This window comes from Tursiops truncatus, chromosome 8 (genome assembly GCF_011762595.2).
Source record: "Tursiops truncatus isolate mTurTru1 chromosome 8, mTurTru1.mat.Y, whole genome shotgun sequence".
Lineage (NCBI taxonomy): Eukaryota > Metazoa > Chordata > Mammalia > Artiodactyla > Delphinidae > Tursiops > Tursiops truncatus.
The window spans coordinates 81,784,895-81,811,125 of record NC_047041.1 but is presented as its reverse complement, the minus strand read 5'-3'; the positions used below and the strand labels follow the sequence as shown (position 1 = coordinate 81,811,125).

Below are 26,231 nucleotides of genomic sequence, written 5' to 3'. Positions count from 1 at the left end.
AGTTCCTAATAGTCCACTAAAATGTCTGACATGTAAGTAATGTGGTAAGTAAGCACTCGTCTTATTTCTATAATGAAACATACAAAGGAGTAAAATGGTCTTATGGCCTCCTCTTCTCTTGAATCATATCTTAGGGAAATCATCAATATTCTAAGTCACTAAGCAAATAAACTGTTGGTTTTACTTCTAGACCTTTTAAAGAAGTATATTAAGTTATTCTCCAGCTTACTAAAAAATATGGGTAGAATATTTTATCAAATTGTAAGACTACATGAGTTTGAAAGCTTGAAGATACTTTGCAAGTCTGATATCTTAAAGTATTAATTTCATCAAGCTTTTACATTTTAAAAAAATGACAGCATTTTGTCTTAAAACTAGGAAAAAACCTGATAGTGTAAAAACATCAGGAAATTTAAGATTTTAAGTGCCAATATCTTTTTTTTAAATATGAAGGAAAGAATTTTAAAAAATTCATGTGAATAGTTAGAACGTGATATATTAATTTAGAGGGAGAAAATTCAATCCCACACACTTCCCCCAAAAAATCTTTAATTAAGCTATAAATTTAGGGTGAATGAGGTCAAATTAATATATTAGAATATTAAGGTCCGGAAGTGTTATCTTATTTTACAACAAGGGCAACTCGTTTTTCAAAGTTAGAGCAAGTAAAAGGGAAAACAAATAAAAGTCAGGAAAGATAAGTGATTTATACCAGTCCTTTCCAGTGCTCTCTATAAATGGTTTTGCTTAAAATTATAGAAAGGCATTTTAGGGAAAATGCAACGTTAAAAACCAGTTCATATTCTTGGTTCATGGCAATATCCTTAACTACTTAACTAATGCCACACTTCAAATTAAATTGCAGTTATGTCATTAACAGGTCTACTTTTTCTTCTCTCTCTAGGAGGTATGAAACATCCCAACAACTCCTGATTATCACAACTATTGGCTGGGCAAATATGGGAATCAAAAAAGACAAGCCATCAGCAATGACAATGGTTCTGTAGATTAAATTACACAAAACAATTTTACATAGCAATACAAGGGAATAAGCTACTTTTACTTTAAATGTACAGCTATCAATTGTTAAAATGTCACAACCAGGATTATGTTAAATATATAATCCAAGATCTATGCATATCATCCCACACTCCAGATTAAGATATAGTGGAGCAAAGGAACTACAACCACCAGTATTTATTTTTTCACAGCAGTGTTGAAAATGGCAGCTACCCTCAAGCTTCTTCAGAGTCCTCTTCCTGAACTATTATTTACCCCTAATCCCTATTCCATTCACTTGACTGTCAAAATTTAAAAAGTTCTGAACAGCACAGAGTTAAGCCAGTTAAACCTGAGAAGTCATCGTTCCTTCGAATATCTTTTTGAAGGATGAGACTGGGGGTTAATATGGTCCTAAAATGGACTATATATTCTAGAAAAAGTGAAATTCTGCCAGAATCCTTTACCTACTGTATAATCTCTCTTTGGAAATTCCTGGAAGAAGAAAAATGACATATTTACATATGGTGTCCTCAAATAACAACATAAATGTCCTGGAAAGGCAGGATTGAGAAACTGGGTTAGGAAATCTCAGAACTTAAAAAATTAGCCAACTTGGGAAAGGTATATTGATATCTAACAATAAAATAAGCTGTCAGAACAAAAATATTTAATACAATTAGATCATGTAAAAGATGCAGTAATAGGGAATTCTCAAGTTTATAAAACTCTTTCGAGTAAGCAATGGAAATATTAGCATATCATCAAATAACTAATATTCAATTAGCCTATATTATGCCTTTCAAATATGTTTTGCATCTGCACTTAAAATTACAATAATGTCCCAGTGGCAGTAGTAAAATATCACTGCAGCGTATGTCAGTGACAATACAATATTTACTTGTTACGCAGTAACCACAGAATATATATAGGCAAGAACCACAATATCACAGTAGAGTTTCATCATTCTAATATCATAAAATCCTACTGTCATTACATTTTGTCACAATATGTTTATATTAGACTTGTCACAATCTGAGTCAAATAACATTTTAGAACAACAATATAATCTGAATTGCTTTTACTTTTGTGTATACACATTAGCAGCCAAATGTTTCACATTCAAATAATGGTTTAATGAAAAACAAATGTATAGGGTTTGCTCCATAGGGCCACACAAAATAGAAAATCAAAATACAAAAATGCCTTAAGAAGTTAAGAACAACTGAAATACTTCTGGACAGTTTATTATTCCAAATGTAGTAACTCCTTTTATAACAACGTCTTCAACTTCTGTGCAACTTGAGAATTAACTGTATACATGTAAAACATATTTCAAAATATCCAAAAACTGATACTTATTTCAATCATCTTAATGAACACTAATTTTTACCATAAGCTTGTTAGAATCAAATTATTAGAGTCCCCATCCCCAAGCAAATCTGGAAAAATTTTAAATTACAGTTCAAGTTTATATCACTGTAGAAACATGTGAGGAAGGTGCTTTGGGTCACCTTTCTGGTGGGTGCTTTAAGAGACTATATGGTTAAATCTTTAGGCTTAGATTCAATAACTGGTTAAAAACACTTGAAAAGAGTTCTCAGAAATTTGAAACAGTTGCAGCATAGCGCAGAGCACTAAATGTGGAGCTTAAAGATCAGCCCAGATTGTCACTAGTTTTGTGACTCTGTTCATGTTAATCTCTGAGTCTGATTTTAGAACTCAAACACATAATTCCATCCTATGTGTTTCATAATCTCTTGTCCAGGCTTTTTCCTACACAATATTTTTCCTTCAACCAAAAACTTATTTAGAATCTACTACGTGCCAGGTACTGTGCTAGGCACATTTTGTTATTCTAATGAGGAACTGAAAGTATAATGTTAAAAATGTGACCTTTTTGTTTGGAGAGTTTCAAGATCAAGTGAATGAAGTTACATATCTCCATTGAGTTACAAAAAGGAAAAAGAAAAAAATTAAAGACTAGGAACAGCCTCCAACCTTTAAGTTTAAATATAGGACGACACCAAGTAAGGCTCACAAGGGAAAGAAAGTGAGACAAATATTTGCTAACTAGATATTTTGAATCATTTCTGTTTATAGTACCATGCAATTAAGGAAAGCAACAGTCTTGAAACAATTAAGGGAAAATACTTAGATTTATTTATAAATAACCAGGATCCAGTTAAGGTCATGAAATAACAGAGGCAAGAAGCCATACTCTTTTTCATTGGCCTCGTCATTTTCTATTGCACTAAACCTATCTGAAAAGCCTACCTGTGGGAAAAAAAATTACAGAGAGAAAATGTCAAGGGAAGTACAAGAACAAGCAATGGCATTTGTAATATTTTATGCAAGTGTACAAGGCTTAACTGACCCATCTCACCCTATAAAAATGTTATGAAATATAAACATGGACCAATTTTAGTAAAGTAGCATTCTGATAGGAATTAACTAATTTACAAGCCTTATTAACACTGCAGCTTTGTCCTATCAATCTAATCTGTTCAATCTTGTCAACATAAGTTACGAATCAAGCATATTCTTTAGTAGCCTTCTTATGAAAAATTCCAGAGATTATACAGGAAAGCCTAAAAACTGGACTTCTTTTTCTTGTCTAATGTGAATTAATTTTAAACATATTGTTTTAGATGTAACTCTGGGAAGCATAATATATAGAAGAAAAAAATAACAAAAACAAATATGCATATATTTAACGCAGATGCTGGGTATGACTGCTAAGGTCAAAGACCGGCTTTAACTACTTTGGATCCACATAAGCCTTTAACACACATTCTCTTAAAGTCAATATAATTTGTTTAAAGATTCAGAACCAGGAGATAAGCAGCCTGGTGGTGGAGAGGGGAAGTTACTTTCTTCAGCATTTTCTAATGAAGCCCATCTCTCACAACTGATACAAACTTTTGTTAGTCCAAACCGTGAGCTACCTGGGGTTGGCAGAAGGGTTCATTCACAGACCAGGACGGGATACTAGATCAATGCCAAACCGTTTCCAAACATTAATGATTCCCCTTGACTAGGAAGCATGTCAGGGTAAAAGCAGGTAGGTTTCCTGTCGTAATCTAGAAAAAAGCTGGCGGGCACCAGAGTAGGAAGTGGGAGCACGAAAACAGATTTAGTTAACAGCATTTAGAAGTCTCCATGCAACCCTTCCTCCCCTCCATCTCCATCAGACCGGGCTATCCTCTCCACGTCCGAAGGCTGAGAGGTCAGAGAGAAATGTGGGGTCAGGGTGGCTCCCCCGGGCAGGTCCCCTCCCTAGTTTTCCCTCTGTTGAGCCCAGATCTCCGTTCTGAACCGACCTAAGAGCTGGTCCAGGGCTGGGAGCCCGGTTGATACCAGCAGCTGTCCATTCCGCACCGACGGTCGTGTCCCCGCGATGGACACCAGTCGAGAGCAGCCGCTGTCGGTACCGCTGGCTCTAGGACCCCTCCGCTGGAAGCTGGTGACGCTGTTCCTGCTAGCCGCCACCACCACAGACCCAGTACTCCTGGTGCTTGTGCTGCAACTCGCCGCTGCCGCCATCTTAGCGCTTCCCGCGTTGACCCAATAGGAACTCTGGGAGCTCAAACTTCGGGTCTGTCAGAGCCAGCCCCAAACTCCCGCCTCCTTGCCTCCTCCTCGGCTCCCGAAGCCAATAGGACTAAGAGTTCCCTCCCGAGTCAACCAATGGCAAGGCGTATTACTGAGAAGTGCATTCTACGTCAGGACGACGGACTTCTTCAAGGCCCAGGTGAGAAAGAGACCCCCTGAGTCCTGGGTGAGAGACTTCGGCGTTCTTTGGGACTAGAGGTGGGTAATATCATTCAACATTTTTCTCGTTTTGAGTGCCCTCGTTCACGCTGAATTAAAGAAAAGGCTGGTGGAGCGGTATATCAAGCAAATACGAGTAGGACCTTGCACTTTTCTCCGCTCAGTATTAAAGAGGATACTCCCTCCCACCCCGTTCTCTTCTGATTTTTTGGGAGAATATTCCCTCCGCCATCCTCTTCAGGTCTTTTTCTGAATGGCTGTGTGATAGTGAAGGGATTGGAACTCTTACCTTAGCGACTTGCTTGTTGAGCCCCTGGGCTTGGTTCCTCAGTGCCTGTGACAGGTGGGTTGGATTTAGACGTTAGAGTAAAAACTCCTGAGCTTTGAGGCGATTTGGTTTTCCCCCGTTTCAAACAGCAAATAACAAAGTGCACCCTTCTGACAAGTCCCCGTGAGTAGCTTTCGTTAATTTTAATTAGTGCTTCTGGAAGTCTTAGAGCGCCTTTCCATAAGTGGTGTGAATGATAAGTGTTACTCTGACAACCTTGTTCACACATTTAATTGTCGTTTGCTGTTAAGGCACCTGCAAATAACAGAAAATACTTCAGGGTATTTTTTCCCCGAAAAACTGATAAGAGTTAGATGTGTACGTGCTTTCTTTTTCAAGTGATTTATGAACTCTGAATCAAGAGCTTATTAGAATAGGAAGTTTAATTCCTATTAAAATAGAAAAAAAACATGTAATTTAGAACTGTGTCCTTGGATTTAAATTCTGTTTTCAAAATTTTGAGCTGGCCAGGGGTAGGGGATTGGAGTAACTGATTTTTAAAGGCATTCATGATTGACAAGTGTCTAAACTAAAAAAGACTCACAAATTATGCTTGCACTAACAGTTATTGTTGGTTTTGACAGTGATCTGTGATACTTTTAAAATACATCCAAACTTCATGGAAATTCTTGCCGTTGAATTGTTTTAAATCTCAGTGACCTTTTTAAGACTTTTTGGCTGATTCTATTTGATAAACTGAGATTATATTGCTAAATAGTGACTAGAGTTTTTCATTTGGGATGGTGTTTGTTTTTTAAAGAAAAATGTTCAGAAAAGAAAAACTAAAACAACACCTTGCTATTTAACAATACATCAACTGCAAAGCTTGATCAGGGTTTAGATGCTTTCACTTAGAATCTCACCAGTATAAATCTGTAATCTAAATTGTTCAGTAAATAGCTGTTGAGTGTTTACTGTCTGCTTGGAGCTAACCTTGTCATTTTAGGCCTATAGAAGTAAAAAATGTTCTCATTTGGGGGAGATAAGATTAACACATAGAAAACAGCATAGCAGTTAAAATGAACACATTGAACAACATATGTTAATTTTGTCCTGTAGTAAATAATTATACTAAGAAGACCAAAACAGAAAGTGACAAAGCAACCTAATATCAAATAGGAACTTCTCAGATAGTTTTGCTGCTCTGGAAACTTTGAAGTACTACAAATATTGAATTTTTATAGATTTCTTTACTATGTATCCCCCTGTTTTCTACTCTTTACTTCAGCCTTTAGTTTTCTAAACCTTATTACTAGAAGTGAAAAATTGTTTTTCAGCTTTAACTGTAATCCAGGAAGCATGACATATGTGTGCACCAAGGCATTCCTGAAAGTAGGATATATCTTTGGTATAACATTATCATAGAATAAATTAATTTAATCTGTCCTATTTTTTTTTTTACAAAGACAAAACCTTTGCTATCAAAGCAAATAATCCCCAATACTTGAATTTACCAGTATGTAGAGTAGAATATAAACCTTGGAATAAATGAAGTTTTTATGGAAGGAAAGAATTAAAAGGGCATATGTTTAGGTGTGGTGTTAAATGATTAATAACAATTATTTACTGAGCACATAGTAAATCTCACGGAGTGTGCTATGTACTAGGTTACAGGAGAAAGAATACTTAGTCTCTACCCTCTTTGAGTTCACAGTTGGGAGAGATAGGTGGGTGGATAGGATAATAAAGTATACTCTAAATGCTGTGGAGGACAAATACAGAATACATAACTTGAACTGAGATAGAGAATCCTGGGTAAGTTTACCCTGAGAAAGAAGCTCCCTCCCCTCCTTCAGTAAATCTGCTCTCATTGCTACTGTACAAATAGTTCTCATAATTTGTGCATAGTGCTAAGAGAAGAGGAGACTAGAGAAATTAGATAAAAGTCTAATTGATTTTTTTAAGATGAATTTTTTTTTCCTTAAGGATAATGGGAAATCATTGAAAAATTTCAGGTAAAGAAATGACATAATAATCATATTGGCTCGTTATGTTTGGCTAAAAAGTATCCTGCAAGAGAATGGATTGGCTAACTGTGATTGGGATAAAGAGAATGGAATGAATCAAGAGATTACTATAATGGGTAGAATTGACATGACCAAGGAAGGTTGACAGGAGGAATCAAAGATGAGTAACAGATTTCTGTATTGAGCAGATTTCTGTATTGAGCAGCTTTCTGGATGGTGGAGGATAAAGAATAAAGGAGGAACAGTAGAACTTTATAGTTGTACAGTTGGTTGTTTTAGGGAATGGGAGATCACGTTTTTTTATGTTTTGAATGTATTTAATTGGAGTAAAATACCTGTGGAGTATCCAAGTGGAGATGTCCAATACACAGTAGGCTATGTGAGAGAGGGATCTCTAGATGAAACATATAAATTAGAAATTAATTAGCCCATGGTGGGGGTTTACCTTAAGGGAATGGATAAGCTCACCAAGGAAATGTATACTTTAGGATGAGAAGAAAAAAAGAACCAGGAATAAACATTGGGGAACATGAACACTTGAAAGCTGTGCAGAGGAGGAGGAAGTAAAATAAGAATTGGAAAGTGTTTACTTGATTTAGTAATAATGATTTATTTTTGGCTTTGTTAAGGGCAGGTTTGATGGAGTAGCAAACTGAAAAGTCAAATAATTCTGTTTAGAACTGAATGGGAAGTGAAGTTGAATATTCCATAAAAGTAGACCATTTTACATTTTAGAAGGGTTTGCTGTGAAGGGGGTAGAGGGGGATGACAGAGGTTTAAGGGAGCAGTTTTCTTATGTGGGAGAGGGAGGGAGAAGGAGAGGAGAAGGAAGAGAGAGAGAAAGAGAGAGAGAGAGAGAGATGAAGCTACTGGAAAACATTCTTGGCAATGAATGAGGAAAAGAACCTGAATGAGGTAGAAGGAATGGAATCCGGAGCACAGGAAAGGGATCAGTATTTGAAAGGAGGAGGCTAAATTCAATGGCTAAAAAATGTAAATGAAAATAAGACTCTTTGTTTTCCTTTTTGCCATTAAATCTTGGAGTTTTTAAGACCATTTTCTCTTTTCTTGTTCCATATTCTTACCTTCTTCCATTCCCAGGACCTTAGTTCCTATTTATACACCAATGACTAACATATTTATAGTCCAGATTGCTTCTCTGATCTCGAGAATCATAAATTCAGATATTCACCTTTTTTCTGAAAGTCTTAGTGGGACCTCAAACTCATAATGCCCCAGACTGAACTTCCTTTGGTGTTTTGTATCTAGGTAAATGATAGGATCATTTGTAGAATTAGTTGCCTGAGCCAACTCACTATACTCAATTCCTCTCTTAAGCTTCATTCCTCCATAGCCAGTCTGTTACCAAGACTTATGGATTTTACTTCTCTGTAACTCCCTAATCCATTCTAGAGCATTTAGCTCTCATCTTTGGTTCTCCTGCAGTACATTCTCCATTCAAGAGCCATCCCAATCCTTTCAAAATAGATGTCTGATCATATAGTATAAAAACAAAATTTTAAGGACATGCATTTGGTTTCCTCTACTTAGCTCTCTAGTCACATCATTCTATAAATTCCCTTACTCTCTTCACTCTATCATTCATTTATTCTCCTGTACTCACCTTGTTCCCTTCATTCAGAAGGCCACTAGTTAACTTCTATTTATCCTTCAAATCTCACTTCAACCTACACATCCTCAGTAAAGCCTTCTGACCTTTCACAATAAAATAAGCTCCTATATACTAACAATGAACAAGTGGAATTGGAAATTAAAAACAATACAATTTACATAAGTACCCCTCAAAATAAAATAATGAGGTATGAATCAAAAAGTGTATAAGATCTATATAAGGAAAAGTTCAAGACTCTGATGAACCAAATCAAAGAAGAACTAAATAAATGGAGAGATATTCCATATTCGTGGATAGGAGACTCAATATTTTCATTATGTCATTTCTTCCCAAGTTGATCTGTAGATTCAATGCAATCCCAAATAAAATCCTAGCAGGTTATTTTTTGGATATTAACAAGCTGATTCTAAAGTTTATATAGAGAGGCAAAAGATACAGAATAGGAAACACCATATTGAAGAACAAAGTTGGAGGACTGATGCTACCTGACTTCATATTGAAGAACAAAGTTGGAGGACTGATGCTACCTGACTTCAAGACTTAGTATAAAGTATTGGCAAAAGAATAGACAAAGAGATTGGTGGAGCAGAATAGAGAACCCAGAAATAGACTCACATGGATATAGTCAACTGATCTTAGACAAATGAACAAAGAAAATACAGTGGAGCAAATATCGTCTTTTCAACAAATGGTGCTGGAACAACTAGTCATACACATGTAAAAAATCAATAAGTAAATAAATCTAGACACGGACTTTACTTCAGAAAAATTAACTCAAAGTCGATCACATACCTAAATGTAAAACACAAAACTATAAAACTCCTAAAAGATAACATAGGAGAAAACATAGCTTACTTTGGGTATGGCAGTGACTTTTTAGATATACCAAAGGCATAATCTATGAAAGAAATAGTCGACAGGCTGAACTTGATTAAAAACTTCTGCTCTGTGAAAGACGGTATCAAGAGAATGAGAAGACAAGCCACAGACTAGGAGAAAATGTTTGCAAAAGACACATCTGATAAAGGACTGTTGTCCAAAATACACAAAGAACTCAATAATAAGCAACCTGATTTAAATATGGGCGAAAGACCTTGACACTCCTAACCAAAAAGATATACAGATTGCAAATAAGCATATGAAAAGATACTTCCCATCATATGTCATCAGGGGAAATGCAAATTAAGACAACATTGAAATACCACTGCACATCTATTAGAAGGGCCAAAATCCTGAACACTAATATCACCAAATGCTTGTGAGGATGTGGAGCAACAGGAACTCTCATACAGTGCTGGTGGGAATGCGAAATGCTTTTGCCATTTTGAGAGACAGTTTGGAGGCTTCTTACAAAACTAAGCATACTCTTACCATATGATCCAGCAATTGTGCCCCCTTGGCATTCACCCCATGGAGTTGAAAACATATCCATATAAAAACCTCCACATGGATGTTTATAGAGGCTTTATTTATAATTGCCCAAACTTGGAAGAAACTAATATGTCTTACAGTAGGTGAATGGATAAATAAAGTGTGGTATATCCAGACAATGGAATATTATTCAGTGCTAAAAACAAGCTCTTAAGCCATTAAAAGACATGGGGAAACCTCAAATGCAAATTACTAAGTGAAAGAGGCCAATTTGAAAAAGCTACATACTGATTCCAACTATGTGACATTCTGGAAAATGCAGAACTATGGAGACAATAAAAAGATCAGTGATTGGCAGAGATGGTTGCAGGGAGAGATGAATAGGCAAAGCACAGGATTTTTAGGGCAGTGAAAATATTCTGTGTATTATAATGATGGACATATGTCATTATACTTCTGTGCAAGCCCACGGAATGTACAGCATCAAAAAAGAACTCTGTGGTAAACTATGGACTTTGTGTGATTATCATGGGTCAGTGTAGGTTCCTCCTTGGTAAAAAATGCACCATTCTGGTGAATGATGTTGATAATGGGGGAAGCTATACATGTGTGGTGTCAGAAGTGTATACAAAATTTCTGTACCTTCCCCCTAATTTTTGTAACCCTAAAACTGCTCTATGATAAAGTCCCTAAAAAAAAAAATGTCCAAAGTACAAAGAAATCAGCTATATAAAATCTCAGTCTGAGAGTTTCATAAGCAGCGTGTATATCACCCTTGTGGCCAAATAGTGGGACCATTTCCGCAAGGGTATTCTGAGAAGTCTGCAGGTACAATTGAAAGACTGCAGTGACCTATTAAAGTTACACCAGAAAACATAATGGTCATGATAAGCAACTAGCGCCCCATGACAGAAGTGCGTACCCCTTTGGTTGGCCTTTCAAGTTTTCTGAGACCTAGAGCTCATATTACTATTGTGTCTGTGCATGTAAAGCATATAACAGAAATGGTGAGGCTTATCATGGGGCCTGATAGTATTCTGGCAGCATAATTGAATGAGTGAATGCCAGGGTCATGCCTGCACAGAGGGAGTTCTTGGACCTCATGCAATCCCTTTTTGCTTCCTGTCAGTATACTCATAAAGGGAAATCCCAGTCCTGAGTTCCAACATCACAGATTGTTTTAGCTGTCTTTGTATTTTATATAAATGAGGCCATACACCATTTATTCTTGTGTTGGATTTCTTTTGCTCACCATTATATTTGTGAAATGTCTGTTATTAATGTGTACAGTTGTGGAGTATTTGTTACTGTATAGTGTTGCTATATAGTATTGTGTAACTGTGTCACAAATCATTATCCTTTTTACTGTTGAAAGGGGTTTGGCTAGTTTACTATTTGTGGCCAAACATTTTTCTAACATGGTTGTGCCAATTTACACTCTTACCGGGAATGTTTGAGAATTTTGGTTGCTTCTCATCCTTACCAACACTTAGTATTGTCTTTCTTTTCATTTTAGCTATTTTTAGAGGCTTATGGTATGACATTTTCATTTAGATTTGAACTGATGAAGTTGAGCACCTGTTCTTATGTTTATTGGCCATTTGGATAACCTCTTCTGTGAAGAGTCTTTTTGTGTCTTTGCCAATTTTTAAAAATTGCATTGTTTGTCTTTCAATCTGGATTTGTAGGAATTCTTTTTATATTTTGGATAAGAGTTCAGTTTCAAATAAATGTATTATAAATATATTCTCTTAGTCTGTGGCTTTCCTTTTCATATTCTTTTCTTTCAATTTAATAAAATTTAATTTTTTTATACAGCAGGTTCTTATTAGTTATCTGTCTTATACATATTAGTGTATATATGTCAATCCCATCTCCCAATTCATCCCACCACCACCAGCCCCCCACCCCAGCTTTCCCCGCCTTGGTATCCATATGTTTGTTCTCTACATCTGTGTCTCTATTTCTGCCTTGCGAACCGGTTCATCGTCTTTCGATTTCAGTCAGAATGTATTCTGAAGGATTAGTTTTTCTCCTTATGTCTAGCACTTTATGGTTAGGTTTGCCTACTCCCAAGAGTTCAAAGATAATCTCAATATTTTCATCTAAAAGCCCTGCTGTTTACTTTTAAACATTTGAGTCTGCATGCTGGTGGAATTCATTTTTTTTTGTCTTTGGTGTGAGGCAGGGCTGAAAGTGTATTTGTTTTTCCTACATAGATATCCTATTGACCTAGCACCATTTATTGAAAAGACAGTTCTTTCCCTGCCATATTGAACATTACTTTTACAATAAATAGAGTCACACATATTAGGTAGATTTTTCTGGACTTATCATTTCATCGGTTAGTGTGTGATTCTTCAGGTTCTCCAGAAGGATGACTTCTTTTCTCTCAGAATTTTAACCACCTGTACTGCACTGCACTCAAGCTAAATCAGTAAAAGTAAGATGCTCAACCTTTGGAAATCCCTTCTTACAAGTTTAACTCACCAACAAAATCTTGTTCTGTTCAATCTGTAGAGCCTTCACATAATTGTTCTTGTATTTTGTCCTGAGTTTGTGGTTGTTACCTAAGGGAGGGTTTGTCTGTTATGAGCTTATTTTTTAGTGACTGTAAATGATTTCTTTATTGCTGATATCGGTTACTTGTGTTTCTTCTTTTTTTCTTTTTTAGGTTTGCTAGGGATTTTTCATTTTTATTAATCTTTCTTGTTTTAAAACCCAACTTTTGGCTTTTAAATTTTTTCCCTATTGTTGTAAAATGTTTTACTTTCTATTTTATTGATTACTGCTCTTATTATTTCCTTCCTCCTACATTCTTTGGTTTTGATTGCTGAAATTTTGGGTTTTCTCCCTTGTGATAAAAGCTTAATTCATTGATTTTCCACCTTTCTTCTTTCCTAGTATACTATTTATAGTTAAGGGTGATTTTCCCTAAGCACTGTTCTAGCTGTATCCTACAACTTCTAACGTTTTATGTTTTCATCATCATTTATTTTAAAACATTTTTTACTTTTTGTTTAGATTTCCTCAATAATTTTTAGAACACTTTTGAGAGTGCTGAAATACATGAATTATATTGGATGCCAGGAAAGCAGGTGTAATCTGGGACTGTCCAGGGCACATGAGAATTTACGTTCATCCCAATTGTAGTGGATCCTTAAGTATAAGCAGAAAACTGGGGTTTTAAGTTAAAATTTAAAAATCCACTTTATACTCATCTGGGAATATTCAGTGTAATAGGGTAGATGTGTCAAAAGATAAACATGTTTTGGTTCAAGGAGATTTTTCAAGTAAATGTATCTATAAAGGTGAACAAGACATTTTTAGTGGTAAACACTAAAACACTAAACATTTTTAGTGTTAAAGGAAAAAGAAATTCCAGAGGTAGAATGGCCCAGCACAGGTATATCTCACAATCGGGGACTGTTCTTCTTCTTTGCATGGAGCCCAAGTAAGGAATTTAACAACTGCTGACTAATGCCTGGTGCCCCTTTCCTGTGTCAACTAGAGGAGTCTCATAGGCATAAAGCTGCAGTGCTAATCTAAGCCTATGCATTATTCTAATTATCCTGGACATTTCTGATGAGGTATCAATTCCTCCTCAGTATGAATAATTATGGGAGCCCAGGGAAAGGCCAGATATTTAAAACCATTCCATATGAAGCTTTTTACATCACATCTACTGATTTTGCATGAAAGATCATTTAGACTAGTGCTGATCCCCTCTGAAGAAATACATATTTCTTGGCCCAATAAGTAGTGTTAGCAGAGGGAAATATTTTGGCTGTTTTTTCCTAGTTTAAGAATATTAAGTTTCTTGTAGGATAAGAAGAAAGTTAAAAATCCTAGCAAACATTTTCATCGTAAACTCAGAACTAAATTACACAACTTTTTTTTTAACATTTTGTTCACAGCTCTTGTTCTACCTTTCTTTGAATTATATTTTCTTAGGAAACACTTTTTAAATTATTTTCAAATTTGGTAGCATTAATTAATTGCATTCTCTACATTGAATTGTTTCATAATCTCGTCCATATCCATTATGATATTTAGTTTCTCATTTGTAATACTATATCTTTGGATTTTTCTCTCAGTAACTTCGAAGGATTAAAAAAAATCTATTTTAATGCTATTTTCATAGAATGATGTCTTAGATTTAGGCATTAATTATTTCCTTTTCTAATGTTACTAATTTTTGTCTTTTTCTGAATTTAATCTTTCTTCCTGCTTCTCTTAGGTATTTTTGTTTTTCATTGTAGCACTTTTAAAGGCAATAATTAAAATATAGCTGTAAGGCTTCCCTGGTGGCGCAGTGGTTGAGAGTCCGCCTGCTGATGCAGGGGACACGGGTTCGTACCCTGGTCTGGGAAGATCCCACATGCCGCGGAGTGGCTGGGCCCGTGAGCCATGGCCCGCAGAGCCTGCGTGTCCGGAGCCTGTGCTCCGCAACGGGAGAGGCCACAACAGTGAGAGGCCCGCATACAGCAAAAAAATAAAAAAATAAATAAATAATATATAGCTGTAGTGGCCTATTATAATTTCCAGGTAAGCCCTGTCCAGTAGTACTTCCTGTGTTGATGGAAATATTCTATATCTACACTGACCAGTATAATAGCCATTAAACACATATGGCTATTGGGTACTTACAATGTGGCTGATATGATTGAGGAACTGAATTTTTAATTTTGTTTTAATAATTTAAATTTAAACACTACTTTTGGCTAGTTGCTGCTATATTGGACAGCATAGCTCTAGATCAGTATTTAGCAAAATTTTTCTATGAAAGACCAAATAGAAAATATTTTAGGCTTTGCAGACCATATGGTCCCTGTTGCAACTACTTAGCTCTGTTGTTGTAGCAAAAAAGCAGCCATAGACAACATGTAAACAAATGAGCATGACTGTGTTCCAGTAAAACCTTATTTGCTAAAATGGAGTGGGCAGGATTTGGCTTATGGGCCCTAGTTTGACAACCTCTGCTCTACATGAAAGATGTATCTATTTATTTTTCTTTTTCCTGCTCTGTATTCCCTGGGGGTCTTTTCCTGTAACGTTTTAGAGAGATTATTACCCTCCTTGGGTTGTTATTCTGTATTTCTTCAACTTTTGTTTCAACTTTTCTATTTTTTTGTATATGTGGGGGGAGTTGGTGGTGGACAGGCATTCTATTTTAAATTTCTTTAAACTCTACTCTTTGTTGTTTTAATTCTACTCTTTTTCATATGCCTGTTGTCGCATAGATACAATATCTTAACTAATATCTCTGAAGATGTTAAATAGAATTATTTTCCTCCCTGAATTACCTCTGATTTCTCCAGAGTTGCTTGTTCTGTTTTTCATCATGGGCCTTCTTTTTCATTCTTGTGGTTTCCTTAAATGTTGGTGATCCTTGGTTGTTCATTCATGTTGATATATGACCAGTTGAATAATATAAATAACTGGAGTGGGTTTTCTCTTCTTTTCTTTCGCTAGCAAATTACCCTAAATGGAAAGAATACTGATGGAAATTCCTTATGGGTAGGTAGGACTTAGTATTTTTTTATTAAAGTATGTCGATTTACAATATTATATTAATTTCAGGTGTATAACATAGTGATTCAGTATTTTTATAGTTTGTACTCTTTAAAGTTATTATAAAATATTGGCTATATTGCCTGTTCTGTGCAATATATCCTTGTAGCTTCTCTACTTTGTACCTAGTAGTTTGTATCTCTTAGTCCCCTACCCCTATTTTGCCCCTCCCCCCACCCCTCTCCCCACTGATAATCACTTGTTTATTCTCTATATCTATGAGTCTGTTTCTGTTTTGTCATATTCATTCATTTTATTTTTTAGATTTCACATATAATTGATAACATACAGTATTTGTCTTTCTCTGTCTGACTTATTTCATTAAGCAAAATATACTCCAGGTCCATCCATGTTTTGCAAATGGCAGAATTTCTTTTTTTTATGACTAATATTCCATTGTATATGTATACCACATCTTTATCCATTCATCTGTTGATGGACACTTAGATTGCTTTCATATCTTAGCTATTGTAAATAATGCTGCTGTGAACACTGGGGTGCATATATCTTTTCAAATTGTGTGTTTTTGTTTTCTTTGGATATATATCCAGAAGTGGAATTGTTGGATCATGTAGTTCTATTTTTAATTTTTTTGAGGACTCTCCATGCTGTTTTCCATAGTGGCTCTACCAATTTACATTCTCACTACCAGTATATGAGGGTTTCCGATTCTCAGACTCCTCACCAACATTTGTTAGTTGTGGTCTTTTTGATGATAGCCATTCTGACAGTCGTGAGGTAATATCTCATCGGAGTTTTGAGTGACATTTTTCTGATGATTACCGATGTACATCTTTTCCTGTGCCTGTTGGCCATCTGTTGAAAAATGTCTATTGAAAAATGTCTTTTGAAAAATGTCTATTCAGGTCTTCTGCCCAGTTTTAAATTGGGTTGTTTAGGGTGTTTTTGTTTGTTTGTTTGCTTGTTTGTTTTTGATATTGAGTTGTATGAGCTGTTTATATAGTTTGGATATTAACCCCTCATCAGTCATATCATTTGCAAATATTTTCTCCAATTTAGTAGGTTCTCTTTTTGTTTTGTCAATGGTTTCCTTTGCTCTGTAGAAGCTTTTAACTTTAATTAGGTCCAATTTGTTTATTTTTGCTTTTGTTTCCTTTGCTTTAGGAGACAGATCCAAAAAGTATTGCTACAATTTATGTCAAAGAGTGTTCTGCATGTTTTCTTCTAAGAGTTTTATGGTTTCTGGTCTTAGATTTAGGTCTTTAATCTATTTTGAGTTTATTTTTGTTTATGGTATGAGAAAATATTATTTCATTCTTTTGCATGTAGCTGTCCTGTTTTACCAGCATCACTTATTGTAGAGACTGTTTTTTCTCCTTTGTATATTCTTGCCTCCTTTGTCATAGATTAATTGACCATAAATGCGTGGGTTTGTTTCTGGGCTCTCTATTATGTTCCATTTATCTATATTTCTGTTTTTGTGCCAGTACCATACTGTTTTGATTACCGTAGTTTTGTAGTAGTCTGAAGTCAGGGAGTGTGATACCTTCATCTTTGTTCTTGTTAAGGTTGTTTTGGGTATTTGGGGTCTTTTGTGTGTCCATATAAATTTTATGATTATTTGTCCCAGTTTTGTAAAAAATATCATGGGTGTTTCGATAGGGATTGCATTAAATCTATAGGTTGCTTTGGGTATAGGTAGGACTAATTTATTGGTGTGTTTTGCTCAGAGTGGATAAGCAGAGAGCAAGCAGACAGCCCAGGTCCGTCTCTAATAGCCTGATAAGGAGGATCCTATCCTAGGTTTCAACCACTATACTTTGGAGCCCAGAATCCTCTCAGGCAGGTTAAACCTTTTTTTATCCTCCATAACTGTTGGTTCAGCCCACAACCCCTTTCTACAGGAAGAAAATTTACATCTTCCCTGAAACATTCTCCTGTGTGTGTAGTTGGACAAGGGTCAGCATACTTTTTTGGAGACTAAATAGTAAGTATTTTAGGTTTTTCAGGCCACATGTCCTCTTTCATAACTTTTCAACGCTACCATTGGAATGTAGTTGTAGACAGTATATTAAAAAATGAGCACAGCTGTGTTTTGATAATGCTTTATGAACACTGAAGTTTGAATTTCATGTAATTTTTACATGTCACAAAATATTCTTCTTTTCTTTTCTTTGAGCCATTTAAAAGTATAAAGACCAGTCTTAATTTGCAAGGTATACAAAAGCAGATGGTAACCTGGAAGGTTTGCCTTGTGAACCATGGTTTGCCAAACCCTGTGCTAGGCTGTTGCTCTCTCTGCCCTGTTCTACCTATCACTGTTATTTCTACCTTTTAGAAAGTTTTCATAATCTCTAGTATGTTGATGCTTTTCACTCCCTTTTAGTGACCTAAGGGTCAACCTTTCATTCTATCCAGGCCTTCAATGGATTGGATGAGGTCCACGCACATTAGGGAGGGCAATCTGCTTTACTTAATCTGAGGATCCAAATGTTAATCTCATCCAAATACACCCTCACAGTAACACCCAAAATAATGTTTGATCAAATATCTTGACACTGCATGGCCCAGTCAAGTTGATACATAGAATTAACCATCATTCTCACATAGCTGGTAAATGATAGAGCTAGGATTCACAACCGTGATGAGCTGTCTGATGACAAAATTCAAGCTTATTTACAATTTGTACCTGGACCCAAACTCAGCATTAGTATCCTAAAGGTAGCCTTTTATTTAGTCAGTTTATGGATATTTGCATAAGGAATGAGGCATATTTGTCTTGATAAAATGAGTAAATTCATAGTAACCAGGATGGTTCGAGATTGTGATATGAAACAACAAGTAGTAAGTGAGACATACTTAACACAGAGGTGAATGATTTTGAGTTTCAGAAGACCTGTCTTAATCTTGTGAAAGAGAAATTAGACCCCTTTGTTTCTCCAAAGCATAGAAATTTCAGTTTCAACTCATATTAAAGAACTTTTTATCAGAGTTGTCCAGCACTGAAACAAGATTTTTAATCATTTAAATATATTTGCTTTTAAAAATCTTTAGCATTTTAAGGCCATGTTTTTACCTTTTATATTTTTTCATTCCCCAAAATGCAAAGTTAAAAAAAAAAATTAAAGACCATTTTGTACTATAATTTTACCATTCTCCAGAGTGAAAGATTTGAAATTAATTTTGTAGTCTGTTTGGTATTCTAAGTTTATTTAAAAAAAATTTAAAAAACAGCTCATGTTTCCTTTTTCTATTAACATTTCCTAAATGAACTCACATGGAATTAATGAATTACTATCATATATGATGATCATTTTCCCTCATTGAGCATTGGAATATGTTCATTTTAGAGCTTATCAGTAGCTCAGTCTTGATTCTCTAGTTGAAGTAGTTATGTCAGCCTTTGCATCTGGCTCAAGGTCTTGGGTCCTTTTTCCATAGGAAAAATCTTTTTGTGATAAAAATATACGTAAGATTTATTATTGTAATCATCTTTAAGTGTACAATTCAATGGCATTAGGTATATTTATGATGTGTAAACATTTCCACTTTCTGTTTCCAGAGCTTTTTCATCATCCCAAAGGGAAATGCCTTACCCATTGAGCAATAACCTTCCCACTCCATCACCGCAGCCTCTGGTACCTCTATTCTACTTCCTGTCTCTATGAATTTGCCTATCTAGGTACCTCACATAAGTGAAATTGTATAATATTTGTTCTTTGTTAGCATTTGCATAGTGTTTTTCACTTAGTATAGTGTTTTGCAGAGTTCATCCATCTTGTATCATGTGTCAGAACTTCATTCCTTTTTATGGCTGAATAGTATTCCATTGTACGTATATAGCACATTTTGTTTATCCATACATCTGTTGATAGACACTTGTTCTGTTTCCATCTTTTGCCTATTGTGTATACTGGTGTAATGAACATCAGAGTACAAGTATCTGTTAGAATTCCTTTAGGTATAACCAAGAGTAGAATTGCTGCAGCATATGTTTAACTTTGTAAGGATCTACCAAAGTGTTTTCCACAGTGGCTTAACCATTTTGCATTCCCACCAGCAGTACAGAGAGGTTCCATTTTCTCCAAATCCTCAGCAACTTTTGTTCTTTCTTTATTTATTGGATAATAGCTGTTCTAATGAGTTTGAAGTGGTATCTCATTGTGGTTTTGATTTGCATTTTCCTAATGATTTGTGATGTTAGCATCTTTTGCAATCTAGATATGCTGAGAATTTTCCAAATCATCAAGTACTGATTTCTTTTTGCTTAACTTCCTCAGTTTATCTCCTTTTATCCTTTTTCATTCCTCAATTTATCTCCTTTCTCTCACATTTTACCATAATTAGCAAGGAGAAACCAGTAAATGCCTTCAACATTTTGCTTGGAAATCTCAACTAAACATTCAGGCTCATCACTTACAAGTTCTACTTTTCACCCAACATTAGAACACATGTCAGTTTTGCTACATTGTAACAAAGACTGCCTTCCCTCTAGTGTTCAATAACATCTCTCATTCCCTTCTTGAGACTTCACCAGAAGTCCAGTTAATGTTAATATTTCTGTAACATTCTGTTCCTGACAAATAAGTGTATTCTCTAAGATGATACAAGTGTTCTCAGCCATCCTGTTCACTTCCTTCTGAGCATTCACCAGAATCTCCTTAACGTCTCTTATTTCTATTGGGTTGGCCAAAAAGTTTGTCCGGGTTTTTATGTACCATTTTATGGAAAAGCCTGAATGAACTTTTGGTCAATCCAATATCAGATGGCTCTTCAAGGCAATCTACCAATAGTCTCTTCAGTCATTATTATTTTTCTTAAATTTTTTGTTATCTGTTACAGCAACACCCCACTTCCTGGTACCAAAATCTTTTTAATTTCCTAGGAATTCCATAATGAATTACCACAAACTTGGTGGCTTAAAGCAACAGAAGTTTACTTCGTTACAGTTTCCAGGGCCAGAAGTCCAAAATTATGGTGTCAACAGAAGTATGTTTGTTCCAACAGCTCTAGAGGAGGATCCTTCCCTGCCTCCTGCAGCTTCTGGTGGCTCCTGTCTTTCCTTGGCTGTGGCAACATAACTTCAATGTCTGCCTTCATTTTCACATTGTCTTTTTCTCTGTGTCTCTGTGTATCCTTTTCGGTCTCCTTTGAGGACATTCTCATTGTATTTAGGGCCCACCCTAATCTAATATGATCTCATATTGATCCTTACCTTGATTATATCTACAAAGATCCAGTATTACAATAAGGTCACATTCTGAGGTTCCAAGTGGACATGAGTTTGGGGGAAAGGGAGAACACTACTCAACCCACTATAGTCTCTTTTTAGGTAATTATATTATAAATGTGTTATATAATTATTTATAATTTTTAAAACTCAAAGTTTTGCATAATATTTTGTTGTGAGATTATTTCACCATACGCTAATACTGTTAATGTTAATATTCATATTAGAAAGTGCCAAATAGGGAAATCACTTTTCTTTTTAGACTTTATAATATATATTAGAAGTATGGGGTTCTTTAATGTGTCTTTGCTTTTTGATGAGGATATTGTACACATGGGCATACACACACATGAATAAAGCAAAGTTCTGTTAACTTAAAGTTTGTTACTCAGTATTTATTCACACCATATAGTGAGATCCTAAATCACCTCTCAAATTGAATGGAAGGAGTGTGTGATTAGATTTTCTTGAGATTTGGGGTGTTTTAAGACTGACTCCAGGGACTTCCCTGGTGGTCCAGTGGTAAAGAATCCGCCTTTACAATGCAGGGGACATGGGTTCGATCTCTGGTCAGGGAACTAAGATCCCACATGCAGCCAGGCAACTAAGCCCACACACCACAACTACTGAACTCACATGCCTCAACTAGAGAGCTTGTGTGCCACAAACTACAGAGCCCACATGCTCTGGAGCCCACGCACCACAACCAGAGAGAGAAAACCCACATGCCACAACTAGAGAGAGAAAACCCGCACGCCACAACTAGAGAGAAGCCCATGCGCCGCAATGAAAGATCCCGCATGCCTCAACGAAGATCCTGCGTGCCGCAACTAAAGACCCAACGCAGCCAAAAATAAATAAATAATAAATAAATCTTTAAAAAAAAAAAAAAGACTGGCTCCAAAATGTTTAGCGAGTTCTTCAAATATTTCAGTAACTCAGAGGAAAAAATATTTTTATGAGTAGCAGCAATATAATTTAAGTATATTTAGTTGAGTGTTCTAAACAGGTGGGATTATTAAGATCAAGCACAGTGCCTGTAAGTGGATGAAAGAGTATATTTAAGCACAATTGTTGTTACAGAAAAAACAAAAAAGAAAAAATCAACCCTCACTTTTAAGGGTCCTAAGAGAAAAGGGAAGAAAGATGTTAGGGTCATAAAGAGAGAAGATTAAATAAAACAAAAATTGGGGTTGAAACAGAAATGCATTATAAAGGAGAGGGAAGGTAGATTGGCAAAAATGAGGAAGTATCAGAAAAGTGAAATATACAAAAGCAAAGGCAAGAAATAGGATGGGGAAGACTTTAAGGAGAGCAAAAAATAAGAAATAATGCTATGACTAGCTTAGCGTTAAAGGGTAAAAGATGAATATATCAGAGTTTCTTTCAAATTAAGTCAAATTAATGATGATTATTAGAGAGTAACTGTAGTCTTGATATCATACACTTAAGTCAAGCTTCTCATGCCATTTTCCCTGTAGAAAATAGTAGGAACCATTTTATGTATTATTCATTAAATTGCAAGTAAATATATTATTTATGATATATTGACATGTGATATTATGTATTACACAAACTTTTATTATATATGTTATTTATATTATATACATTTCAAGGTAAATATTCATATGTTATCTTCTTTTAATGGCAAAAATTTGGTTTTTGGTGTAAACGATGAAACTTTGCATGTAAACACATATAAAGCAAACTGTTGAATGTTTCACATAACAGTGGTGATACATCATTTCCTCAGTCATAAGAACTGACATGGAGTTATTATTGTTGAATATGAGGCAGGTTTTGACATCCAGGAGAATATCAAACATAATATGTTTTGCCTTTGACATATTATGACTGGTCATGGAGTTTTTCTACAATATCAGGTGCATTCCTCATATTCAGTAAATATCACACTAATCAGGCTTAACATATCAGCATTACAAACTACTTCTCTGCTGCCTTTGTATTCTTAAAACTAAAACTAACCCTAGATATTCATTCATGCTGACCTGTAGAAATGAATGTTATATCCTCTCTATTACCTGCAAATTGTTTAGAAGGATTTGATATATCATAACTGTATATGGTTGGCTTATCAACTCCTTTAAGTCCTTGACCACAGTTTTCTGTAGGTTGATTGATGTATTATGTCACCCATTTACTTTCTTCTACTTAAATTCTCTGGTAAACAAAGGACTTTAATATTCTGCTTTTTAAAATCATTTTATCCGAAGTGTCATAGAATATCTGAATTCAGAATCCTATTGATCCAATAAGGAAGATGCACCTTAACAGCTGAGAGACACTTGGTCATATTATATACTACTTCAACTAAATATGGCTGAAAGAAGCCTTTACTTAATATAATTTTGATTTCCTGCTTTAGGAATCCTGAAACCATGGATCACCTATATATGCTTTGAGACATGCTTTAGATGTTTTTTCTGGAAGCCCTGCAATTGCCCTAAAAACTGAATGTATCATTGAAAAGACCTATGGTAAGTGGGTTTTTTTCCTTCTTTTTCTTCTGTCGGTTTCATGTTGTGGTTAAGTCTTATGAATGTTGTAATGCTGCTCCCTGCTGGACATAGTATAATTTTTTAAAGTTGGCACTTAATAGATGGGCAAATAACTGGTTAGCTGGACCCGCTATAGAGGGGAATCCTTGCCTGCATTCACAAAAAAACAACAGTATACAACCAAAGCAGCTCTGTTTTCATAATGGGTGATACCTATTATGTTGATATCTGAAGCCTGATGAAAGTGCTGATAGTCTTGTTTCTAAGTTTTATTGTCTGCTTCCTGTTTAGTGGCATCTAAAAGTTGTAACAAACATACATTGAAGGGTGCTTGTAGGTGATGGAACTTTTAGGATTTCCTAAATTATATGTGTGTGTATATGTTTGTAACTGTCTGATTATTATTATTATCTCGTTTGTAATCATTTAAATTCCCTTTATGTTTTTCCAAAGGAACTATTTAAAACATCTTTAGTATAATTTAAATTAGACACTGTTGGATCTATTTTGAGTGAGTTACCCTACATTACATTTTATACAGTGGACTTTAAGTGTAACTTGTTTTGTATATCCATCCTGTAATCTAGTGGTTATGTTTTCTAGTGCACACAGTGAACCATTCTTACACAGAGTGACATTGGATTGGATCTCAAGTGTCATATTTGTGTCCATCCTATTATGAACCCTCATACTGAATGCAAACACAGGTGTTCCTAAAATTGTTTTAAAATGTGTGAGAGTTAAAAGTTTTTCTTCCTACTTTTGAGCTAAATTATTATATATTTTTTGGAGTGCAGCCTGCATAAAGTTAATATCTGGGTGTAATATAGATTTATTTTGAAAGTAAGCATACATTTTCTTGAAAAGAAGAAAAAGCAACAGGCACAACATTGAGCTAAGCAAAAATTTAACAAAATAACTGATCTTATACTCTTTAATGACCTGGTACTTTTTTTGTGGCCATTTGAAAAGCCTGTAAAATCTGTTCTTTATTAAGATTCTGGAGAATTAGGCATAGTAACTTATTTCTTTATTATTAAAATATTGCAATAAAAATTAGAAATGTAGACCAAGAAAATAAAATTGTTAGCAAAAAAGAGGAGCCCTTTCTTCCTTCTCTTTCAGAATATATTTTTTCAGAAAGTATATCATTTTAAATATTTTTATTATGAAATATAACACTATATAGAAACATAAAATGAATAAGTATAAAGCAGACATTCAGTAACCATAGATCATTACTGACATACCAGAAGCTCTTGGTATAATCTTCCTTTTCCTTAGAGGTAACCAATGTCCTGATTTTTGTGATAACTATTTAGATAATTCTCTATATAATTTTATCACTTTTATGTGTATTCCTCAGCAGTGTGTTCACATTTTGCCTCTTTTTAATCTTTATGGACTCATATGTATTCTTTTTTTGGATAAACTTTTTTGTATTTTTGTTGGAAATGTTTTTGTTATTTTTAAGGGGAAGGGTATGAAGAAATAGAGAGCTTAAGGTAAAGTCAGAGGGCTGACTTCACTGTACTAAAGAGCTTAGGGACAGGAGGAGTTGTAAGGAATTTAGATGTATCTGCAATCAGAATGGGATCAAGATGCCTGGGGACAAGTTTGTAGCCTTTCAGGGTAAGTGAGAGGCTGGAAAGATCGCTAGGAAAGGACAGCATTCTTGAGGAAAGTGTATAGGCTAGGCATGGAAACCATTATGCTGATGGAACCTATCACAGTGCTGTCAGAGAATAATGGGGGAAGTCAGGTGAGTTATCTAGTCTGTACTGCCTCCAGGTCTCCAAACCTGAGCTGTCACAGTCCTCACAGGGTATCTCTTGGAACGAGTCTGGGGCAGAAGCTCAGAGCCCCTTCTCAGTAGGGATGGAGGGGACCCTGCTGCTGCCACTGTCACTGCTCAGCCTCCTCCACTGCATTGCAAAGGGTAGAGGAAATTCCCAGCAACGTGTCTCAGGCCTTGCAGCAGCATCATGGAGGTTCAACTGGATGAGCTCCCTGAGTACTTTCTTTGGGCCAAGTACTTGAAAGTCACAACTCATGGAGTAGATCCTGTAGAGTGTGGCTTTGATGTTCAGGCCAAAGAGGTCTCAAGGGTTTTGCTTGTATATGTTCAAGGTAATGAGGGCGATGTCCTTGCTGTGCTTGGGCTTCTCCCAGCCTAGGCCATATGATAGCACCTATTCCTGCTGGGGCTCCAACTCTGCTTGAACTCCAGCATCATCAGGCATGTATCCTCTTCCAACAATTGGAAGAAGTCCTTGCAGTCCACAGAGGTCCCATCCTTGTCTATCACCAGTGTTAACCACAGGGTCTCCAGTGCTTTGTCTGGTAGTTCCTGGCAGGTGGCAGCTGTGATCACAGACACAGAAAGGTGGCTAGAGTGGTGGAGCTGGGGTCCAGACCCTACAGCCAGTCTTGGAGCTCATATTGGATCCTGACTGAGCTTGGAGACTGTGACGACCTTTGTACTTCCCTTTGGGTTGGTGCTAGATTGCTGCAGTGTGACACTGCTGCAGCTGTGGGGTGCTCCTGTGGGGTAGCATGGGACACAGATGGGCCTACTGGTGAGCCCCATTTTCCGGAATCATATGCATTCTTTCTTCCTTTACACAGCATTATGTTTTGAAGGTCATCTACATAGTTGCATGTAGTTTTATTTTATTCATTTTCATTATCATGTGTTATTCCTTTGGAATGAATATGACAGAATTCATCCATTCTGTTTTTGGTGGATGTTTGGGTTCTTTCTGGTGTTTGGCTATTATAATTAACATTTCCATGAACGTTCTTTTACATATCATATGTTGATTTTTATGTGTCAAGTGGGAAAATGTCATATATTTTCAGGTTAAAGATAATT

General features: G+C 35.7%; 2 protein-coding genes and 1 pseudogene across 9 annotated transcripts in view; 1 reads left to right on the top strand and 2 right to left on the bottom strand.

Annotated features, from left to right (window-relative positions):
• ELP4 (elongator acetyltransferase complex subunit 4) overlaps positions 1-4,586 on the bottom strand; it is a 252,720-nt gene extending 248,134 nt beyond the window's left edge. For 2 of the 5 annotated variants that reach the window (XM_073808732.1, XM_033862664.2), the window contains exon 1: positions 4,323-4,584. In XM_073808732.1, the coding sequence (XP_073664833.1) occupies positions 4,323-4,545 (223 nt within the window). In that variant the 5' untranslated portion in view covers positions 4,546-4,584. Of the gene's footprint in view, positions 1-4,322 lie in introns of all 5 variants that reach the window. The other 3 variants (XR_012333494.1, XM_073808731.1, XM_019948002.3) reach the window with 3 other exon arrangements.
• Positions 4,587-4,678: 92 nt separating this feature from the next.
• The window catches only part of IMMP1L (inner mitochondrial membrane peptidase subunit 1), a 74,096-nt gene continuing 52,543 nt past the window's right edge, over positions 4,679-26,231 (top strand). For 3 of the 4 annotated variants that reach the window (XR_012333496.1, XM_004326955.4, XM_073808736.1), the window contains exons 1-2: positions 4,679-4,812; positions 23,224-23,335. The gene's annotated coding sequence lies outside the window, so the exon portion shown is untranslated. The remainder of the gene's footprint in view (positions 4,813-23,223; positions 23,336-26,231) is intronic. The other variant, XM_019948005.3, reaches the window with a different exon arrangement.
• On the bottom strand, positions 25,226-25,946 carry LOC109552199 (lipid transferase CIDEB pseudogene; annotated as a pseudogene).